This window comes from Akebia trifoliata, chromosome 8, assembly GCF_017979445.1.
Source record: "Akebia trifoliata isolate Shusen 1 chromosome 8, ASM1797944v1, whole genome shotgun sequence".
NCBI lineage: Eukaryota > Viridiplantae > Streptophyta > Magnoliopsida > Ranunculales > Lardizabalaceae > Akebia > Akebia trifoliata.
The window spans coordinates 10,551,164-10,573,101 of NC_141382.1; the positions used below are offsets into that span (position 1 = coordinate 10,551,164).

Sequence of the window (21,938 nt, forward strand, 5' to 3'; positions counted from 1 at the left end):
TCATGAATGTATGTATTACCTCTCAATTTTAGTTATTGCAGACAAATCATGAGAAAAATCATCCCCACCCCTACAGACCAATTTAATTCAATTGTCATAAATATAATTGGAGCAGTAATGTAAACTGTCTTCTTTTTCAATATACTTAGTTTTGGACTAAAGAAATTGTTCTTATATCTTAATTGTAACATTTGCTTTCCATAATTTTGAAGAGTGATAAACAAGGGAACTCTTGCAAGATTGTCCACAAACTCGTGCCTGAATCATTCACTACCCCTTGAGGTTGTCTAAAGAATGTGACAGATCAGAAAGTGAATGAGATAAATCGATCTCAACGACACGACATGAATCCAATGGTTGGTTCTGTTCCCCTAAATGGGAAAAAAACTTTTAAAGAGCCCATCCTGCTCCAAAATTTCAGTTTAACCCTCTCGTCCAAAATATTTTTCAATATTAATAAAAAAAGTTGGGCATGAAATAAATATAAAAACTGTGTCATATTACGAGAGAAGGGTGCCTCCAAAATTTTGAACATCGGACTTCCCTAAATGTGCAAAAGGTTACCTTTGGTTTTTCTAAAAGAAAATTAAGAAAAAGATAAAATCATGTAAACCATAAACATATTTTATGAGAAGTTTTGGGAATACATAAAACATTTACCTGAAAAATTCACGTATTCAGTGTATTATTTAAAATCCAATTTGGATAAAGAAAGAAAAAAACGTACTAAAGTATGTGCCACACCCATCAGCAAATTTGAAAATTAAATGAGATATTATTTATAATCCAACTTCTCATGATTTCTATAAAATGCAGATACTTCACGCCTAAAATATCATTCACAAATTTTACATCTCTTATCCATTTATAATCCACGACACCATCAATGATTCCATGTTTTCTGCTGAACAAATCCTGATCATTAAATTCTCTCTAGAGGCGCATATATATATATATATATATGCGCCTCTAGAGAGAATTTAATGATCAGGATTTGTTCAGCAGAAAACATGGAATCATTGATATATATATAGAGTAGCGTTCAATGGCCAACAGTTTGGCAAACATTTTGGCAAACACATTTTTCAAAACATGGGTTAGAGGTCTTGGAATGGGCTGATTTTTGGTGAGGATGATCTCTATGGTGAGGAGATCATCATCACCAAAAATCAGCCCATTCCAAAACTTCTAACCTCATCAAAAATGGTTTACAAAAAATGGACGGTTCACGATTTTTCAACTTGTAAAATGGGGCTAGAAGTTTTGGAATGAGCTGATTTTTGGTGAGGATGATCTCCTCACTGTAGAGATCATCCTCACCAAAAATCAGCCCATTCCAAGACCTCTAACCCATGTTTTGAAAAAGTGTTTGCCAAACTGTTGGCCACGGATAGGGACCCATATATATATATATAAAGGGTCCCGTTCGGCACCCACCAATTTGCCCAACATGTTTTGTCTTACAAGGGTTAGAAGTTTTGTCTTCCAAAACTTCTAACCCCATCACAAATGATTTACAAAAAATGGACAGTCCATAATTTTTCAACTTGTAAACATGGGGTTAGAGGTTTTGGAATGGGCTGATTTTTGGTGAGGATCTTCTAACCGTAGAGATCATCCTCACCAAAAATCAGCCCATTCCAAAACTTCTAACCCATGTAGGACAAAACATGTTGGGCTAATGGTTGGGTGCTGAACATTTCCCATATATATATATGGGAAGCGTTCGGAGACCCTAAAGAGGAGCCAAACATTGTGCCAAACATTTTTCAGAATAAGAGTTAAAAGTTTCGGAATGCACTGAATTTTTGTGAGGATGATCTCTATGGTGAAGAGATCATCTTCACAAAAAATCAGCTTATTCCAAAACTTCTAACCCTAGTTTACAAGATGAAGAATTGTGAACCGTCCGATTTTTGTAAACCACTTTCGATGGGGTTAGAAGTTTTGGAATGAGCTGATTTTTGATAAGGATGATCTCTATGATGTGGAGATCATCCTCACCAAAAATCAGCCCATTCCAAAACTTTTAACCCATCCATTGAAAAATGTTTGGCACAATGTTTTACTCTCTTTAGGACCTACGAACGTCCAGCACCAAACATTTTTATCCTACATGGGTTAGAAGTTTTGGAATGGGCTGATTTTTAGTGAGGATGATCTCTATGGTGAGGAGATCATCCTCACCAAAAATCAGCCCATTCCAAAACTTCTAGCCCCATGTTTACAAGTTGAAAAATCGTGGATCGTCCATTTTTGTAAACCATTTTTGATGGGGTTAGAAGTTTTGGAATGGGCTGGTTTTTGATGATTATGATCTCCTCACTGTAAAGATCATCATCACAAAAAATCAGCCCATTCCAAAACTTCTAACCCATGTTTTGCCAAAATGTTTGGGGCTGAACATTTCCCATATATATATATATATATATATATATATATATGGGTCCCGTTCAACTTTTTGGCAAAACATGTTTCAAAACATGAGTTAGAAGTTTTGGAATGGGCTGATTTCTACGGTGAGGAGATCATCATCACCAAAAATCAGCTCATTCCAAAACTTCTAACCCCATCAAAAATAGTTTACAAAAAATGGACGGTCCACGATTTTTCAACTTGTACACATGGGTTAGAAGTTTTAAAAAATGTTTTGCCAAAAAGTTAGCCATTGAACGCTACCCTATATATATAGGGAGCGGTTCGGCAGCCCTAAAGTTTGCCAAGTTTTGTGCCAAACATTTTTTGTAAATCACTTTTGATGGGGTTAGAAGTTTTGGAATAGGCTGATTTTTTTGTGAAGATGATCTCTACAGTGAAGAGATCATCCTCACAAAAAATCAGCTCATTTTGAAACTTCTAACCCTAATTTACAAGTTGAAGAATCGTGGACCGTCCAATTTTTGTAAATCACTTTTGATAGGGTTAGAAGTTTTGGAATAGGCTGATTTTTGGTGAGGATGATCTCCTCATCATAGAGATCATCCTCACAAAAAATCAGCTCATTCCAAAGCTTCTAACCCATATTTTGAAAAATGTTTGGCACCAAACTTGGCAAACTTTAGAGCTGCTGAACCGTCCCCATATATATATATTTATCTTCCTCACATTATTTCAATGCACACAAATTTTATCTTCCTCACATTTTTTTTTCAAAACCTTCAAACTAACTTTTCCTTAATTTATCACTTAATAGGGATCATTCCTTAAATTTTTACAAATGCCTTCATTTCTTACTTTATAATCTTCCACTATATCAGATTATTTACTATGAATACCAGCGCTTAATTACCACTAATTGAAAAATGTCCCAAGTTTTATTCAATCAAGTATTGAGGCTAAAACTATTATTATCCTCCTCAAAGCAGATTTGGATCTGCTTAACGAATCCTGTTCCTATACCCCACTCTATCCAGAGATACATTGTCTGTATTATCACTATAAGGCTATAAGTTACCAAATATGCTGATTTCTTCTCTCCCATCCCAGTTTTCTCAATGTCAGTCACCTTCCAGTATACCCATTCTCTGCTACAACTATGAAGAAAGTTCATAATGGTTTAAATAGAGGTATGCTAATGGTGAACGTATACAAAACATAAATTCATAAAAAAGAGTGATTTGTCATCACTATCACAATGAAAATTATAACAAACAAAATGGAGAGCCAGTTACTACTTCCTCAACGAAATATGCTCAAGTAAGAAGTGATCATTAAAGCATTGGATTTCTTGTCTTTTGGCCAAAAATCTATGAAGGCACTTAAAGGTGTTTTCTTTAAGAAGTGTTCGTAATGAGATTTCATAAGTGTTTTGTCTTTGGGTATTGTTGGTTTTTCTTGTGTACATTGTCCTTTCTCTTACTGGCCTCCTTCATTTCTTAAGTAAAGTTCTCAACTCATTAAAAAACAAGTATGCCATGCAGATCACTAAATAGTCAATTTATAGGTCTATTGAAGATTCTTCAATGGTTTAAATGTGATATATTGAGTACAGCTTGGTTATACGTCCTTTTAGCTAAAGAACTAAGGTTGTTTGTAGATGAAAAAAGGCATTGTCATGGTATGCTCACGAACAAAATAAATTATACAAAATCAGGTGAAAGGTATTTAATTCAGTCTACAAGATCCAAGAAAGAACCTTGATGCATGAACGCAATCTACAGAAGTTGAGTTGGACTCCAACTGGCTGTCTAGACTTTCCTTAATCAACCCAACCTCCCGCATAACCAAGCCCCCAAACCAAGAGATTCAATCGTAACTAGAATTCAAAAACTTCAGCAATTCATTGCGATTGTTTTCTGCCAACTTGTCCTCCTTTGACTTCTCAAGCTTCAACATAATCTGAAAAGAAGAAAGTCCATCTAACCACATTGGCCATATATTTATCATAAATAAACTATGGGAATTCAAAGGTTTAAAATCCACCCACCTTCTTGCCAGAGACAGCACTACGACGAGCACCATCTTCTTTGTCACGTCCTAAGAACTGAATAGACAACAAAGGTTTTTGTAAGTGATGCATGGTTTGCAAATTGCAAATGACTGTTTTACCAAGTCCGGTGGCAAAAGAGACCTTTGAAAGCTTCACAGGGCTACTGCTCCTCTCATCCTGCCGCTTCTATATATGGCTCCCATAGCCAGGAAGACACCAAGACAGAAACGATAGCCAGGCCAACCAATCCATCATCCAGTTACCAGGTTACAGACCCCAGCTCCAATATCGAAGAGCCAATCCATAGACAGGCAGAAAGTAACATAAGCACCTCAAATATCAATTTTAATAAATCCAACTTTTCAGCTAAATATATCAACCATGGCCCAAATAATTTTCGTCATGCAGAAACAATTCCAAACAAGTGATAGCTACTTGGATACACAATGATGTTAAAAATCTAGCTTTTCGCTTTCTCATGAAACCCTAGACTTCATTAAGCCAGAATATGTTTAACAATTAATATCTTAGTATATGAAATGTAATGTCTTTCCATTGTGATAAGTCATTTTAAAATTGGTTGGCATTTCTAGTAACAACAAAAAATTAAAAAAAAATGCAAAGCAGGCAACCCATTACAGAACATTTGCACAAAAAACTACCGGAAGAATATTGGCTTACCTCTTTAGCCTTATGTTTATGGCGTTTGTGCCGACGAGTCTTGCCTTTGTCCTTTTCCTTGGACTAAAAATGAGAGCAGGGAAGAGATATGAAGCAGATTAACAACATGAAGTAGCCAAAGAAAAAAGAGAAAAGTTTTTGAATAGCCACCTTCCTTGAGCTGTCACTTTTTCTGTGCTTTCGTGGATGATTAGATGCTTCACGCTCACTGTCAGAAGAACTATCACTAGCACTGTAAAACAAAAATCAATAACGCTTCCAACTCCTAGAATAAATAATTGAATAGATCACTTTACAACATGGATAAGAAGGATCTCCATCAGATAGAAGCATAGCAAAACAAATGTATTTAGGTTATGTTTGTCTGGTACAAAACCTATGTAAAAAAACAACATGGAATAATTTGACAGTCTAGTCCTCTACTCTGTTCAAGCACTTAAAAACTATACCTCATTATTGACAATCTAGTCAAGGTCATCGCTTAATGGAACACGTGGTGCTTAAGCGTATGAAGGAGTTAATTTAGAAAATTCAACCACTTGGGGTAAAAGATTTCAATTCTTCTACTCGAAAATGGAAAAGAAGTCCTTTTTTTTTCCTTCCTTCTACCCACCTATTTCTCTTGCGATCAACTTTTTTTTTTTTTTTTGATAAATGAAAGTTCTATTGAAAAGAGAACAAGTTTTCCTCAAGAAAGAAATAGAAGAAGATACAAAATTTACTCTCCCTCAGTACATATAGAGTCCCACGGAAAGAAAATATACGCAAAGAACAAGCCTCTAAACTCCCTAAATTGTTTGCACCGAAAAAACAACAAACCAAGAATGCTCAAAATCAATTCATGAGATGCCTTTTCCTTTCCTTCAAAGGTACGCCCATTCCTTTATTTCCAAAGACCCAACAAATGGCAAAGGGGGTAATCTTCCACAAAATCATTTCTCTACCAGAACAGTTTGAGGACTTCCAGCAATTCAATAAGGAGAGAACCGAAGGTGGTTGGCACAAAGCCAGATTAAACAGGGTAAGGAAGTGGGATCAAAATACAAAGGCCGACTTGCAATGAATGAGAATATGATCCACTACTCCCCACTCGCTTTACACATAAAAAAAATCAACGAGATATAGAAGTCTATTCAGGGCTGCCAACCACAAGAAAATCAACAAATTGCAACGGGTTATTGCAAAAATCATACATTGTTGGTTTTGGGCACCACCCATAACTGGCATCCATCCTATCATCACCACATCCACAACATCAGGTGTAGTAGAGTGAGAGAGAAGAAAGAGTTTCTTGAACAACAATGTGAAAGGAACCAGATTTTATGTAAGTATAAGCCCATCAACAAAGAATCAAGAAATACCCTTCCAGAATGTTTGGGTGAAATAGAAAACATCGAACATCCGAAAATTTCTCATACAAAAGACAAACAAACCATTGTCATTTTCTTCTCCTTTTCTTTTACTTCAAAGCTTCATTAACTCTAAAGTTAGAATTTCGATAATTGAACCCTTAAGAGTATATCATCCTCGATTTCCATATTTCCCCAATCACAAATCTCATCATTCAAGTCACAAATTATCTTTCTTCTCTGTAATTTCTTTCTATTTTTTTATCCATAACCGTCCAAAACATCAAAGCTAAGAGCATCCCAATGCAAGGGTCACCTTCTTGCAAAGATCCATAAGAATCCCAAACTAAAAATTAAAAAAATCAATTAAAAGGTCTTTTTTTTTTTTTTTTTTTTTTCAGGTTTTAAGCGTGCAGGTTCAAAGTTCCAATTAAAGTAAAAATCCACACAAAGTATGATCTTATACACAACAATGATCCATGCTGAAACATCTAAATTTATAACAAACAGAAAACTTAAATCTTACAAAACAAATCAAATCAAATCAGTAATGATTTAACAAACAACACGAAAAATTAAACATTAGGAATTTTGAATTTGCTAAAGATTAGGAGATCCATGATTTCATTATTGTAGTTTCATGTTGTAAAATTAAATTAGGGTTTGTAAAAAACCTGTAAGAATGGGTGGATGAAGACGAGTAATCCTCAGAATCGTGACGTCTGCGCTTCTTTCGCAAGTGCCTTTTCTTACGGATCTTGAGATCTTCTCTATCTTTACGTCTGCGACGTCGATCTCGAGGAGACAAAGAAGATGAATCTGACGAAGACGCTGAAGCCGCCATGAGAGAGAACTGAGAGTTTTCGTGTTTCGAAGAGAAAATATTATGTTCTTTTTTTCCCTTGAGGCGAAGCAAATTTCGATATCCCTAGTTTTAACGAGAACGACTCGAGGAAGGGAAAATTATTTAATGGACCCAAACAAGGGGTTTTCTTTCTAAATACCCCCAAATTTGGGCCACTCACTAGGGTTGTCAATAAATCGGGTCCGGATCGAATTGGGTTTGATTTGGTACCGATCCAGTAAGGCTCGGTTTGATTCGAGACTGATCAAATAAGTATTGAATCGGATTTATTATCAAAACTCAATAATAAGATCTAGATCCGATCTATTAACAATCGAGTCCGGATCAGGCTAAATCCGATTTTATATACAAAATCTAAATAAACCTCACACACCTCAACAAATATATAATATAATTTATATACATTCTAAAATATTATCATATCAGGACATGATTGATCCAGATCCAATCCAATAAGATATCGGATCGAAATCTTATCAGAATCCAAAATATCGATCTAAACCCAAAGTTATTGGATCGATTTTAGGTTTAGTCCAATCCATTGACAACCCTACCATTGACTAACTTAACAAATCATGTATTCAAACTTCAAGGGGTTGCACATTTCGTTAATTTTCAAGATAATTTTTTTTACCACGCCAAGATGTGGGCTAATTGTTTGCTGATTTATATATGAATTAGGGTGGCATTAGCAAAGGTTAGTATGGTAATAGAATCTCTCTTTTTTTGTAAATATATTGTTATAGAATTTTTTTAATGCATTAATGAATCTATCTACAAGTACTTTTGCAATTTAAAAAAAAAAAAAAAATACTTCGACTCACTACAAATAATTTGCAGTGCAAATGTTTTGTGATGAAAAATTTACTATTGTCGTAGGAAGCGCTCGAAGAGAAACTCAAACATCCCTCCCATACTCAATTCTCCCGTATGGAGCCACCGTCGCAATATAAGTCACATGTGTCTAACAAGAGATGGGTGGTGTGGTTCTTGGCGAAAGGTACATCACGCAGGTTCTATCGTCTTTCCCGCACTTCAACATCCAAACCAAGGAACATCACCAAGGGACACAACTTGATACTCCACCTTGGGCTTGTGTGTTTCGGAACTGTTTAGCCCACAATATGCACCAGAATGTGATCTTGTCAACTTGATGGTCATTGGGAAATCTCTTGCAAAATCATTTTATGTGTTTGATTGATAACTTGATATTGAAATAAGTTTAACTTACCCATCAAAAAAATTATTTCAATAATAAAAAATACCTTCAATACTTTCTACATTACCATGCATATGCTGAAGTGACCTCAGGTTGGAACCTCATATCGCACTTCTTGACATAAAAGTGTATGAGAACCATAGATGTCTTTCATCGAATCTTTATATCTTATACTTACATGTTTCAATGTAAAAATCATGAAAAAAAAAAATTATTTGGTTTTTTGCGTGATTCGATAAATGTGTCTACGTCTACGGGCTCGGGGAGACATTTTACTATAAATCTCATGGATACATGACCTCCTTATCTCTCCTTAGTTTTTTCCTCCTTCTTACCCCTTTTGATGGCCTCAGGGCCTTTAAATAGAAAAATCCCTAAAAAAGTTATAACTCTAATTAAGTTACAAATGACCATATTACCCTTTATTCAAATTAGTAATAATATAAAAAGGGGAAGAATCCTTTTAAATTGGAATTCTTCATTTATAAGATAGAGTTATCTTCAAATGATATCACGTGCCTGCCTCGGATTACATGTTGATGGTGTGAATGGACGATCTTATCTCTCCACATATATCCCTCTCGAAGGTGGAGATTGATATATAGATATTTACTTTCTAAAAATACTTTTGACTTTAGTGAAAACCATTTTTAATTTTCAAACTAGTATGATTTTTTTATCCCCCAAACTTATTTTTTTGCAAATTTGATCTTCCTTGTAAGTTAGATTTTCGAAACTTGACCTTCTTTGACCTACTTAATCTCATATGAGTAGGGTTGGGCTCAACTTGTGGATTGAGACTCGGTTCACGTAGAACCGCCCCTTTTATCTTGTAAAAATTTGCTTCATTACCCTTAGAATGAAATTCGGTTCACGTAAAATCGACCTTCTTGCCTTATAAAAATTTGTTTTATTCTTTTTAAAGTGAAACTCGGTTCATGTAGAACTGATCATCTTGTCTTGTAAAAATTTGCTTGATTCCCCTTAGAGTAAAACTCGGTTCGCCTAAAATCAACCTTCTTGCCTTATAAAAATTTGTTACTCCCCTCAAAGTGAAACTCGATTCATGTAGAACTGACGTTCTTGCCTTTTAAAAATTTGTTTCACTCCCCTCAGAGTGAAGTTCGGTTCACGTAAAACCGACCTTCTACCCTTATAAAAATTTACTTCACTCCCCTCAGAGTGAAGCTCAGTTCACGTAAAATCAACCTAAAAAATTTAAACAATCTGAAGTCACAAAATTCATAGAATATAATCTTTTTAGTAACACATATTCATAAAATAATCTTTTTTTTCCTTATAAAATTAAAAGGAAATCAAGTACATTTTTCCTACCTTATTGAAAAGTTCAAGAAGATAATTTATAATACCATCCTTTTATAAAACAAATAAAAAAAACAAAAAACTTTCACTTGACAAGGTTTTGAATTAAACAACAATAGTAATGATAATGGTATGTGACCCCTTGCTAGGGATTAACAAGGCTTGTTTATTACATGGAATTTAATTAGCCAAACGATTACAAATAAAATCAAAGAACACATGATTGCTAGTTATCAGGCATGTTTATTACATGGAATTTAATTAACCAAACGATTCCAAATAAAATCAAAGAACATAGGATTCCTAGTTGTAAGGCACTCCTGATGTAGATAACCAATTATCCCCCAATATAAAATTGGACACAGTGAAGTTAGTTGCATCTGTGGTGCTCATCACATTGTAACCAGGCCATGTAACTCTACTACTAGTGTTGGATCCTGGTCCTGTATTATTATATTCGCCGTAATACAACGTACTTAGCGCAAAATCTCCTGACCATTCATGCCAACCCGATTCATCAATCACATTATCGATGAATGATTGCATGTAAATAGTCCTAGAATACTCCTTCCACGGTCTTCCTAGGTATGTCTTTGTAGTGCCATTGCTCGAAGCCAAATCTGAAGCTGCCTTGATGATACAATTTTGAATCGAAGTGCCAGTGTTCTGATTTGGGTCTGTTCTACCTTGGGCAGTGAGCGCGTTAAACTGACCTTGCTTAGGCAGTCTTGCATATATATTGCAATTCTGGAAAACAACCGCGGCATTACCAAATATGAAATCTACAGTGCCATATATGTCGCATTCTCTATAGAATTGTCTGAGGGAATGAGTATACAATGTGTCTTGGTACCCTTCAAAGCTACAACTGTAGAAAGTCGATAAGTCTGCTCCATTTCGAACAGCCACTGCTTGATTCTTGATTGGTCCTGCGGTATTGCGGAAGGTGATATTTATAGCGACGAATCCTTGTCCAACCACAGCTGAAAAAAAGTATTAAAGATACTAAATTAGGTTTGGGAACTTCAAAAACCAGATAAAACCTCAAGAACATAACAAGATTTAGGCTGCCTGGAATCCATAGATGAGATAAGAGCTATTCACCAACACTAAGAAAGAAATCAGTCCAATATTTCTCCCTATGCTTCTTTTAGACCTTAGGAACCTTGAGACCCATATATACAAGGTTCATCATTTGGGCCACATGGAAGGTTGCATTAGCCCAAATGACACCTCAACCCTTAGGGTTCATGGTTTTGAAAATTTCAAAAAACTCTTTTTGTTTAATCAAAGACTTCGAAGATGGATAGCTACTAAATAAATGGTGAGAAAGATGTCATATGTATAAGGTCGGGATCAGGGGATAACTTTTTTTTTACATTACTCGGATGTCATCATTTGAGTCGTGCCGGAGTGACCTCAAGATTGTACCTCATATCGCACATCTTGATTTGAAAGTGTATAAGAACCGTAGATGCTTTTTGAATCATATCTCGATGAAAAGCATTTATGATTCCTACACACTTTCACGCCAGGATGTGCAATATGAGGTACAATCTTGAGATCACTTCAGCATTAGTCCATCCATTTTACAAGATCCAACGGTCGGCTAGTGTTATGAAAAAAATTGAAAAAATGGATGACATCTTTAAAAAAATACCCTTGTTTATCTTTATAAGTTAAGGATATTTTAGTACTTGCAAAGTGATATTTTTGTAAATATTAAAAATCTGAATAGTATTTTTTGATTGTTGTGTAATAAATATTTTTCCAAGAACTTAATTACATCTATTATAAAAGATATTACATTATTATTATGATAAATAATTATATATCTTAGGAAAATAAAAAATAAAGAATTTTATTTAGAATAATGATTTTTTGGTGCCCCTCAGCCCCTAACGTGGTATGTGCTAGAACCATAGATATTTTTCCTTTGATTACACAACTACACATATTTATGGGGATGTACCGTTGTGTATCTGGAGGAAAAATCTATGGTTCTAACCCATGCCACGTTAGGGGGTATGTGTCAGAGGAGATGTCAGAAAATCACGACACTTTAATCTAATGCTGCAAGTAAGCTTACCAAATGTTGCAGAATTGAATGTAGTCCATCCATCACCAACGCTCCGGTTGCCTGTGATCACAGTCTGATTGATACCATCCCCAACCATCATCAAGTTCTTCTTCTTCTTAGAAATGGATACATACTCATTATAGACCCCACCAACTATATAAATCAAGAAGTATCCACGTTTGGCATCAGTGTTGTTTGGAGCCGCAGAGACCGCATCATTAATGGTGGTGAAATTACCACTTCCGTCCGGGTTCACGACCACAATCTTACTCACTAAGACACTCTCAACAGTTTTCTTGATATCGAGAAGCTTCCTCATGTTCACTGACTCAAAGATTTTTTGATTATGGTTCCACATTCTCCAGGGTAATCGACCGTGACGACCAACTTCCATGTTTGAGAACAAAAGCTTCCTCCCTAACCCAAACTTCCCTGTTTTATTTTGATGAACCCAACCATTGTTGAACAACGTTAATGATACGCTGTACAGCTTTGTTGCATTAGAAAGAGGAATGAAAAGCCCATTCTTGACATTCGAAGCCGATGAAGTCGCTTGAAGACCATCTAAACAAGTTTGTTGGTTAGTCAGTAAGGCACTTAACAAGGTTTGGAGGTCATCGGTTTGTAAGCTTGGTAGAGTTTTCGTCGTATTAAGAGTATTGCTTGTGCTCAGTAAGAAATCCATGTTTAGTTCTGCTAAGAGACGACAATCTTCGAGAGCTTGAATGGCGTAGTTTGACAAATTTGATCGACGTGTAAGATAATTATCAACCAAAGTGAAAAACCTCCTCGATGCCCATAAAGACTGAATAATGGACAATCTTCCATAGTTGTGGATATCGTTTGATCCACCAATTGGGAGAACGGATTTACAAAAGCCAGGATACAGTGTGGTATTGCAAACTGTGTTGGGATTGGTAGGTGTCAACCTTGGAGTGATTTGTGCAAGAGAGGAAGAGAAGAAGAGGAGAATGACAAAGAGAGAAATGGTGGAGAGGGAGGAACACAAGTAAGAAGACATGGTTTCTAGTTGATGAAGTGTGAAGAAACATTGTTGGTTAGGCTTATTTATATATAGAAGTTAAGATTTAAATAGTCATTTTGGCCTAATTTAATTAGAAAATGTGGGAAGAATATATGTTGGACTTCTAACTTCGATGACTTCTAACAAACGCGTAGATCTCCATTGTCACTAAGTCTTCCTCCTATTGTTTCTTACTGGTCTTTGCCTTCCGTCACAAAATGAGGTGGTAGCATCCTCCTGAGGAGTACATCGATTTATATCGTTTTGTTGGGTCTTAAGATTTGCACCAATCTCAAGGATCATCTTCAAACATTCTAAGATATTCTGAACAAACATTTTCAGTGTTCCATATCACATCCCTTATCAAAAATCGGGAGGATTTATTTTATTTTTTTAATGTCTAACCTCTTTAAGATCTGAAATATACTTTCTAATAATTTCAACTGATGCTATTGAATTTGGCAAAACTAGTTTATCAAATACATTTTAGAGTCTAATTGAAATTTAAAAAAAAAAAAAAAAACAATAAACTAGATATGATCTCCTAAGTAAGGTAGTGGACTTCTGGTTGGATATTTGGTCTCATTTAAACGCAATGCCAAACAACCAAATTAAATATCCATGATCTATTCACATTAGTGTGGTATTATACGTGTTCGAACAAATAATGCTTTTTTTTTTTTTTTTGAGATGTCTAGTATTCTTATTGAGCTTGGGCTTCAAGAGGCAAAATAGTTTCAAAGGGGAACTTTCCCTGTCAGGCTACTCAATTGGGTCCATGCGGGGATTAGGGGACAACGTCCTCTAGGCAATTTTTTTTTCATAGTTCAACAGTCAATGTTGGGAGTAAAAATTTGTCCTATATGGCTAAAAAGTTGCTGACAGCTAGGCTAATTTTTTGTGAAGATAATCTCTATGGTGAGGAAATCATCCCCACAAAAAATTAGTCCAATCTTAAACTTCTAACTCTGTCCAAAGTGGTTTATCGTTAATTTGTAAACCATTTTTTATAGGGTTAGAAATTTAAGATTGGACTCAATTTTTGTTAAAATGATCTCATCACCATATAAATTATCCTCACAAAACATTAGCCTAGTCTGAAACTTTTAAGTCATATAGGACAAATTTTGACTTGTGAGGATGATCTCTATGGTGAGGGGATTATCCCTCCACCCACCCACCCAAGAAAAAAAAAATCAACCCATTATGAAACTTCTAACCCCATCAAAAGTGGTTTACAATAATTGGACGGTTCATAATTCTTCAACTTGTAAACTAGGGTTAGAAGTTTCGGGATGAACTGATTTTTGGTGAGAATGATTTCCTCACAAAAAATCAATCTATTCTAAAACTTCTAGCCCATGTAATGAAAAGTGTTTGGCACAATGTTTATAGCCAAAGTATTTTGTCTTGTATGGACTAACAGTTTTCGAATTAGCTGATTTTTTGTGAGGATGATCTCTATGGTGAGGAGACCATTCTCACAAAAAATCAGCCCATTCTGAAATTTCTAACCCTAATTTATAAGTTGAAGAATTGTAGATTGTCAATTTTTAATCGTTAGTTTATTCATGGGGTTGGAAGTTTCAAAATGGGCTAATTTATTGTGAAAATGATCTCATCACCATAGAGATTATCTTCACAAAAAATCATCGCATTCTAAAACTTTTAGCCCATATAAGGCAAAATGTTGTCCAAGATTTTGGCATTTGAACTTGGCCCTATATATATATATGGGTCCCGTTCAGCATCCAACCATTTACCCAACAATTTGCCCAACATGTTTTGTCCTACATGGGTTAGAAGTTTTGGAATAGGCTGATTTTTGGTGAGGATGATCTTCTAACCGTAGAGATCATCCTCACCAAAAATCAGCCCATTCAAAAACTTCTAACCCCATTACAAATGGTTTACAAAAAATAGACGGTCCACGATTTTTCAACTTGTAAATATGGGGTTAGAAGTTTTGAAATGGGCTGATTTTTGGTGAGGATGATCTTCTAACCGTAGAGATCATCCTCACCAAAAATCGAGATCATCGTCACCAAAAATCAGCCCATTCCAAAACTTCTAACCTATGTAGGACAAAACATATTGGGCAAATGGTTGGGTGCTGAACATTTCCCTATATTTATATATAGGGAAATGTTCAGCACCAAATATTTTTCAAAACATAGGTTAGAAGTCATGGAATTGGCTGATTTTTGGTGAGGATGATCTCTAGAGTGAGGAAATCATCATCACCAAAAATCAACCCATTCCAAAACTTCCAACCCCATAAAAAATGATTTACAAAAAGTGGACGGTCTACAATTTTTCAACTTGTAAACATGGGGCTAAAAATTTTGGAATGGGCTAATTTTTGGTGAGGATGATCTCCTCACCAAAAATCAACCCATTCCAAAACTTCTAACCCATGTAGGACAAAATGTTTGGTGCTGAACGGGACCCATATATATATATATATGGGAGCGTTTCAGCAACCCTAAAGTTTGCTAAACATTGTGTTAAACATTTTTCAAAACATGGGTTAGAAGTTTTGGAATGAGCTGATTTTTTGTGAGAATGATCTCTATGATGAGGAGATCATCCTCTCCAAAAATCAGTTCATTTTGAAATTTCTAACCCTAGTTTACAAATTGAAGAATTGTGGACCGTCTTATTTTTGTAAATCACTTTTGATGGGGTTAGAAGTTTTGGATAGGCTGATTTTTGGTGAGGATGATCTCCTCATCATAGAGAACATCCTCACAAAAAATCAACTCATTTTCAAATTTCTAACCCTAATTCACAAATTGAAGAATCGTGGACCGTCCAATTTTTGTAAATCACTTTTTATGGGGTTAGAAGTTTTGGAATAAGCTGATTTTTGATGAGGATGATCTTCTCATCATGGAGATCATCCTCACAAAAAAGCAGCTCATTCCAAAACTTCTAACCCATATTTAGAAAAATGTTTGGCACAATGTTTGACAAACTTTAAGACTGCTGAACCGTTCCCTCTATATATATATCATATAAGACAAAACTTCTTTACAAGTAAATGGAGGCTAGACACCTTAGAGAAAAGAAAGAAACCCGAACTCTGAATAGAGAAATTTGTCAATGCATCCACAACAGTGTTACCCTTTCTCCAAAAATGTTGAATCTCCCAAGTAATCATCAGATTTAATTTCACTAGGGTTTTTTGATATTTTTTATCAGTGAAGTTCCTTACAACCAAGAGAATTGTAGAGGTCGAAGAGTTTGAAATCTTTATTATTGATAGTAGATTTCTCCCTCTCCTTCATGGACGTAGGCATTTATAAATTTTTTTCTCTTGTTAGGCTTTCGTACAATAGCTAAATTCATTTTCTTGAGAAGTGAATTTATAAATTTACTGTATCACTAATCAAATTGATTGATTGCAACCCAAGATTTCTTGAATAACTTGTTTTCATGGAAAAATAAAACAAGTTGTCCAAGAAAGTGAATTTATAAATTCATTGTATCACTTTTCAAATGGATTGATTATTACAGCCCAAGATTTCTCAGGGAATTTATTTGTAAACATGTCATGAAAATGGCATGAACCTTTCCGTGCATTCATCATTATTCTATAAACATATCAACTCATACGTCATCATCAATCATCAAAATTATATCTTAAAAAAATTGGGTTCAACTGTAAGTTGGTGGAACATATGTACAACTCTTCTTCTTTATCTGGGATTAGGATAATTAAGGGTAGTGTAAAAGAAACCTAGACACCCTACCAGAGCTATTGATATATCAACATGTACTATGGTTTATTCTCTAAAAATTATTAAAGATGAAATCGTTTACAAATGCTTAATTAGTTAGATGTTTGGCACTACCGACATTTTCATTAGCTTGGCAAAGTCAAAGTCCAAAGTTTTGGGCCAAACCTTAATTCATTGACTGAAACCGAACTCACATTAGTGTTAGGCGACATTCCAAAACAATAAAAAAAAAAACGGAAATATAGCATACAAGAAAGAAGACATTTTGAGCTTTGAAATGTATACAGCCATGGTTTTCAAAACTAGCATTACCATACCAAATCTTACTTTTAGGTGAATCACAAATATTTAAATCATTAAAAATTGATTATTATATTTATATATGATCAAATCTGGTTAACTTAGTCGACTTCTAATATAAACTCAGTTGAGATTTTCAAAACAGTGGACGAATCATCTTGGATCTTGAATGAGTCAATGTGACGGACTATTTATGTTTGCTATCTCATCAGTTGCCTCCTAGAACAAGATGACTCATAGGAGTGATTTGGGTATTGCATGAGCTTGAAAACCATGATGGACGATTCATCTTGGATCTCAAATCAGTCAATGTGATGGCTTATTACGTTAGTTATCTTGTTAGTTGCCTTTGAGACCAAAGATGACTCATTGGAGTCATTTAGGTCTTGGATGAGTTTTAAAACCATGATCACGTACGACTAAATTTTTGTAGGAACAAGTTACCGTATCTTGTACTCCTTTTCTTCTAGACTTCCTGTCTAACCTTCGTACCATCTAGCCCATCTTTCTAAATAAGTGGGCTTTTCAGTCCTCAAAGGAAAAAAAGTAGTGGTGATTTTCGGCCTTCCCCCCTCTAACATACTCTCCTGACGTGGCATGTGTTAGAATAATAATTTTTCTTTTTCACAGAATACACAACTACACATTTCCATAAATATGTATAATTGTATATCTCGAGAAAAATCTATAGTTCTAACACATATATCACGTCAGGAGAATATGGGGGAGTCAAGAAATCATTATTCCGAAAAACAAGGGCAAAAAACCTCAAACCCAACCACTAAAAATCATCATAAAAGGTTGATTTTTAATGTGTAGGTGTTGATCTCAAAAGGTCTATTATAGTTTCTAAGAAATATTCAAGTTGAAGACTTTCAAGAAACAAAAAGAAAGATAATAAAAAAAAAAAATGCCGATGAAAATCTTGAAAACAAATATATGTAAACGACTCTGAACAACAAAAGACATGACTTTGGAGAAAGGAACATGATTCGTTGAAACCGGCCTTGGGATGAGGCTTTATTATCGTTCCTTTAGGTGTGACAGGACATGGTTGAGAGGATCTGTAGGATTGTGCCACATGGCATGCAACGACACCAATAGCTACACAATTTTTGGGAGTAGATGATTTTGGGTTTCTTTTTAATTTTAGTGAAATTATTCAACATATCAACTGCAATCACCACATGATCTTTGATTAGATTGCCCCACCACCTCTAAAATAGATAAAATGAGGTAAAAATCCATTTTGTGGAAACTTGGCAACGTGATAGACTCATACAATCAGCCAATACAAGTGGCACAACCTGAGAAATTTTCATCATGGGCTTCAAAGTCAAATATTTACACATGGGCCTTGCCCGTGATGAAAAATGCTCAAATCAAAAGCTCCAAATAATGTGTAGGTCTGCCCATTTTGGAGTCATTGACATTTTTAATGATGGGCCAAGCCTCATCATGGCTAATGATGCAATCAAAGGATTAGAGATATCACCAATCAGATTGACTTTTGTGTGGGGTCAAGGAGTCTGAAAGAGAGTGGCACATGGAACCTAATCACCTATGCAATATCTCTTTGGTGATGTGTAATTCATTAATTGATGTGTTATAATTAAAAGTTGGTTTTGCAATATAAGTTCTCTATTTCTAAAGTTCAAATGGGTCCAACCAAATTGGGCCATGGAACAATTGAGACCCAACCAATTTTGGCTCACTGATGGATTGTGTTCTTAAAACATGGATTTTGTATTCAACCATACAAGTGTAATAATTTCAATTTGAGAAAGCTAATGAAGTCTACATCTTTGACTCTCAAGTCGTCAAACCAGACTGAAACTTAACACCAGTGCTAGGCAACCACGACCGCCCGTCAATGAACCGCCCAACCGTAAAGAAATTGGCGGTTGCAACGTCATGTATAATATGATAACCGGCCCATTTTACTCGACCCGCCAATGATGCCCCAGGTCCATAATTCATATATTCGCCATAATACAATGTATTTAACGCAAAATTCCCAAACCATTCAAGCCACCCCCGGGGCTGAACTTGTTTACTCATGTATGTCTGCATGAACACTGTCCTTGAATATTGCTTCCATGGCCTCCCCAAGTAAGTTGGCTGCGTGGCATAAACAAAGCTTCCTTGTATCGAGAACCCGGTACTCTGGTTCGGATCTTTCCGACCCTGGGCCGTGATGGTGACCTTTTGGTAGGGTAACGGCTGCCTAGTGAATATTTTGCAGCTCTGGAGGACTGCTGCGCCGTTGCCAAAAATGAAGTCTATAGTTCCATAGATGTTGCATTCGCGGAAGAATTGGCGGAGTGAGTGAGCATATAATGTGTCTTGGTAGCCTTCAATGCTGCATCGGAAGAAAGCAGAATGATCTGAATCGACTCGGAGTGCAACAGCTTGATGGTTTAGGGGTCCTGCTGTGTTACGGAACGTCATGTCTCTAGCAATGAATCCCTTTCCCGATACCGCTACAAAGGTTGATGAGAAAGAATCAATAATTATTCAACAAGTACATGATGTTTAGCATAAACATGATAGTCACGTGAAAGGAAATGGTAAATTATATAAATCATGATATTTTAGACCCAAAAGAACGTGGATTGAAATAGCAGTAGAATAGTAAAAGATATAAACACATTTACAATAAGACGTGGCTCTGGATAGAATTCAATGGAGGAACATGATTTATTTAGCCAAGATCAAATCTTTAGGATTAGCGTTCATTAGTGATGATGATGATTAAAATTTGGATATTTCCCACATGAGAATTGGGGCAGAATCAAAATTCCAATGTCAAGTATTGTAATTCTATGCCTTCTGTTGTGAACAATTCTCGAATATTAGAATACTTTGGGCAATCCATTTCCATTTCTTAGATTTGGGGAGAATTTCAACCTCAACCTTAGAGGTGTCAATGGGTCGGGTCGAACCAGACTTTACATGGTCCTGATTTAATCGAGCCAACCTATTATTGATTTGACGGATCAAGTCCATGAAAAACTTAGTATGTCCAAATCTGACCCACCTATATCCCATCTCTATTTCACAAAGAAACCAAAGCCTAGCCCGCATACAATTGACCCAATTCTCCGGCCGGGCTAGCATTTGATTTCTTTGTCCAATAATAGAGAGGTGTGGATGAGACACGAAAATGAGCCAGGCCTAGCAGTCTGAAGGAAGCCTGATCCCATCCCTCAAATTAATGGGTCTGATCCACTCGAACTAAGTCCTTAGAGGGCCGACCTTTAAATCCTAAACCCAGTCCAAAGAAGGCCTGGTGGGCCACACCCATTAACAGCTAATTAAACTTTAAGAGTTTTAGAAGTTACTCACCAAAAGTGGCTGTTCTAAATGTAGTCCATCCTTGCAAGAAATTCCTATTAGCAGACACCACAGTCTTCCCCATCCCGTCGCCTACAAACATAATGTTGGTCTTTTTCTTCTTCAATTCTACATTCTCCCTATAAACTCCTTTCTTCACATATATCACATACCTCCTTTCACTATAGCTTGGAGCTTGATTCACCGCCTCCATGATCGATTGAAACTCCCCACTCCCATCCAACGCGACCACCGCGTCCACATGCATACCTTGTGTAGTAGCATCACCTAGTACGAGTTCTCGATCTTGGTCCATCATCCACGATGGGAAATCCAAATCATCCCCATTGTTTGTTGTACCATTTATGATTTTGTGTGGTTTTCCAGGCATAATATGTAACGAATTATACATTGTTAATACGTTACTAATAAGCTGCGTCACTTGTTTTAAGCTCCCTTTGATGTACTTCACTAGTTGACCTGATGTGCCCTCGAAGCCCTCAAGACACGTATCTGGATTACTTAGAGCTGCACTTAGCCATGCTCTAAGATTTCCTTCATGGTGAATAATTGAACTGTTTTGAATTTTCTCCATCTCTTGCATCGCCCATCCTAGCTCATCGACAGAGTAATCGAGAAGTTCGACACAATCTTCAACGGCTATCTGTTCACGGGGATTGACTGATAAGGCACTGAATTTTGTCACCAATTCAATGGCTCTTTGAGCTTCCATCATTGTCATCTTGATAGCAGCATGCAGAATCGAAATGGGGGTTCGGATGCTCATACGATTGCATTCGGATTGGAAGTTGGAGAGGCAGAGTTCGGGGTTGATTGTGCCAGCACAAATTTGTTTGATCATGGCTTGTATGATCAGATTTTGTTCATGAGAAGAGGTAGTAGTAGAAAGAGAGTGTATTGAAGGTAGAAGAAGAAGAAGAATAAGGGGAATATAAGATAATGCCATTGTTAAGATGAAATAAGGAGAAAAAATGAATGTAAGTGGCTCTTTAAGTAGGATTTGTATCTAAGAATTGTGGGCATTGTGTGTCTTATAAGTAAGGGTTATCTTCAGCCTCGACTCTTTCTTTATGCTTTTCCCTCACCAAAGTTGGAAGTTATGCCTTTACATGGAATATGGTTTGTTTTTGAGAAGTTTTGTGGTAGCCATCCGGGTATGATGAGAATCAAGACTTGAAACTGATTGACATACTTTTTTTTGACTCCAGTCTTCCATGAGAACTATAAAATGACCAACATGCCCTCATATCAACCTCTTGGTAAAAATCCCCAGCTACTGAAAAGGCCAAAAATGATGGGGTTTTAGGGAGAAATTCAGGAGTTCATGACCTCGGAAATAGTCGAAGCTGATATTAAGACAAGAAAATCAGTCATTTTTGGCAAGATGTCCAAGATGACATGAAGACAAGATTGACTACAATGAAACAATTATCTTGTATTCAGAAGATTGAAGAGCTTGAAGTGGAGGGAATCGGCTAAGACGTTGGGGTCAACGGCATTTTGGTCATTTAATTAACCTACTATAGAAGACCAAATTCAAGGGGTACATCATCAGTTAGAGAACTCTG

The 21,938-nt window shown here is 36.0% G+C and overlaps 3 protein-coding genes across 3 annotated transcripts; all 3 read right to left on the bottom strand.

Annotated features, from left to right (window-relative positions):
- Positions 1–3,919: 3,919 nt before the first annotated feature.
- Positions 3,920–7,407, bottom strand: LOC147396053 (uncharacterized). The gene is made up of 6 exons (XM_086450761.1): positions 7,134–7,407; positions 5,261–5,342; positions 5,111–5,173; positions 4,571–4,615; positions 4,427–4,483; positions 3,920–4,338 (listed from the first exon to the last, which is right to left on the bottom strand). Exons 1-6 carry the CDS (start codon positions 7,301–7,303, stop codon positions 4,246–4,248), a joined length of 510 nt encoding a protein of 169 aa, XP_086306887.1. The 5' UTR covers positions 7,304–7,407; the 3' UTR covers positions 3,920–4,245.
- A 2,535-nt stretch (positions 7,408–9,942) lies between these two features.
- LOC147396054 (pectinesterase-like) lies at positions 9,943–12,970 on the bottom strand. Its single transcript, XM_086450760.1, has 2 exons — positions 11,956–12,970; positions 9,943–10,849 (listed from the first exon to the last, which is right to left on the bottom strand). Exons 1-2 carry the CDS (start codon positions 12,965–12,967, stop codon positions 10,170–10,172), a joined length of 1,692 nt encoding a protein of 563 aa, XP_086306886.1. The 5' UTR covers positions 12,968–12,970; the 3' UTR covers positions 9,943–10,169.
- Positions 12,971–18,660: 5,690 nt separating this feature from the next.
- LOC147396055 (Plant invertase/pectin methylesterase inhibitor superfamily) lies at positions 18,661–21,936 on the bottom strand. The gene is made up of 2 exons (XM_086451011.1): positions 20,362–21,936; positions 18,661–19,496 (listed from the first exon to the last, which is right to left on the bottom strand). The coding sequence occupies exons 1-2, from the start codon at positions 21,314–21,316 to the stop codon at positions 18,826–18,828; spliced, it is 1,626 nt and encodes a 541-aa protein (XP_086307137.1). The 5' UTR covers positions 21,317–21,936; the 3' UTR covers positions 18,661–18,825.
- Between the last annotated feature and the right edge of the window lie 2 nt (positions 21,937–21,938).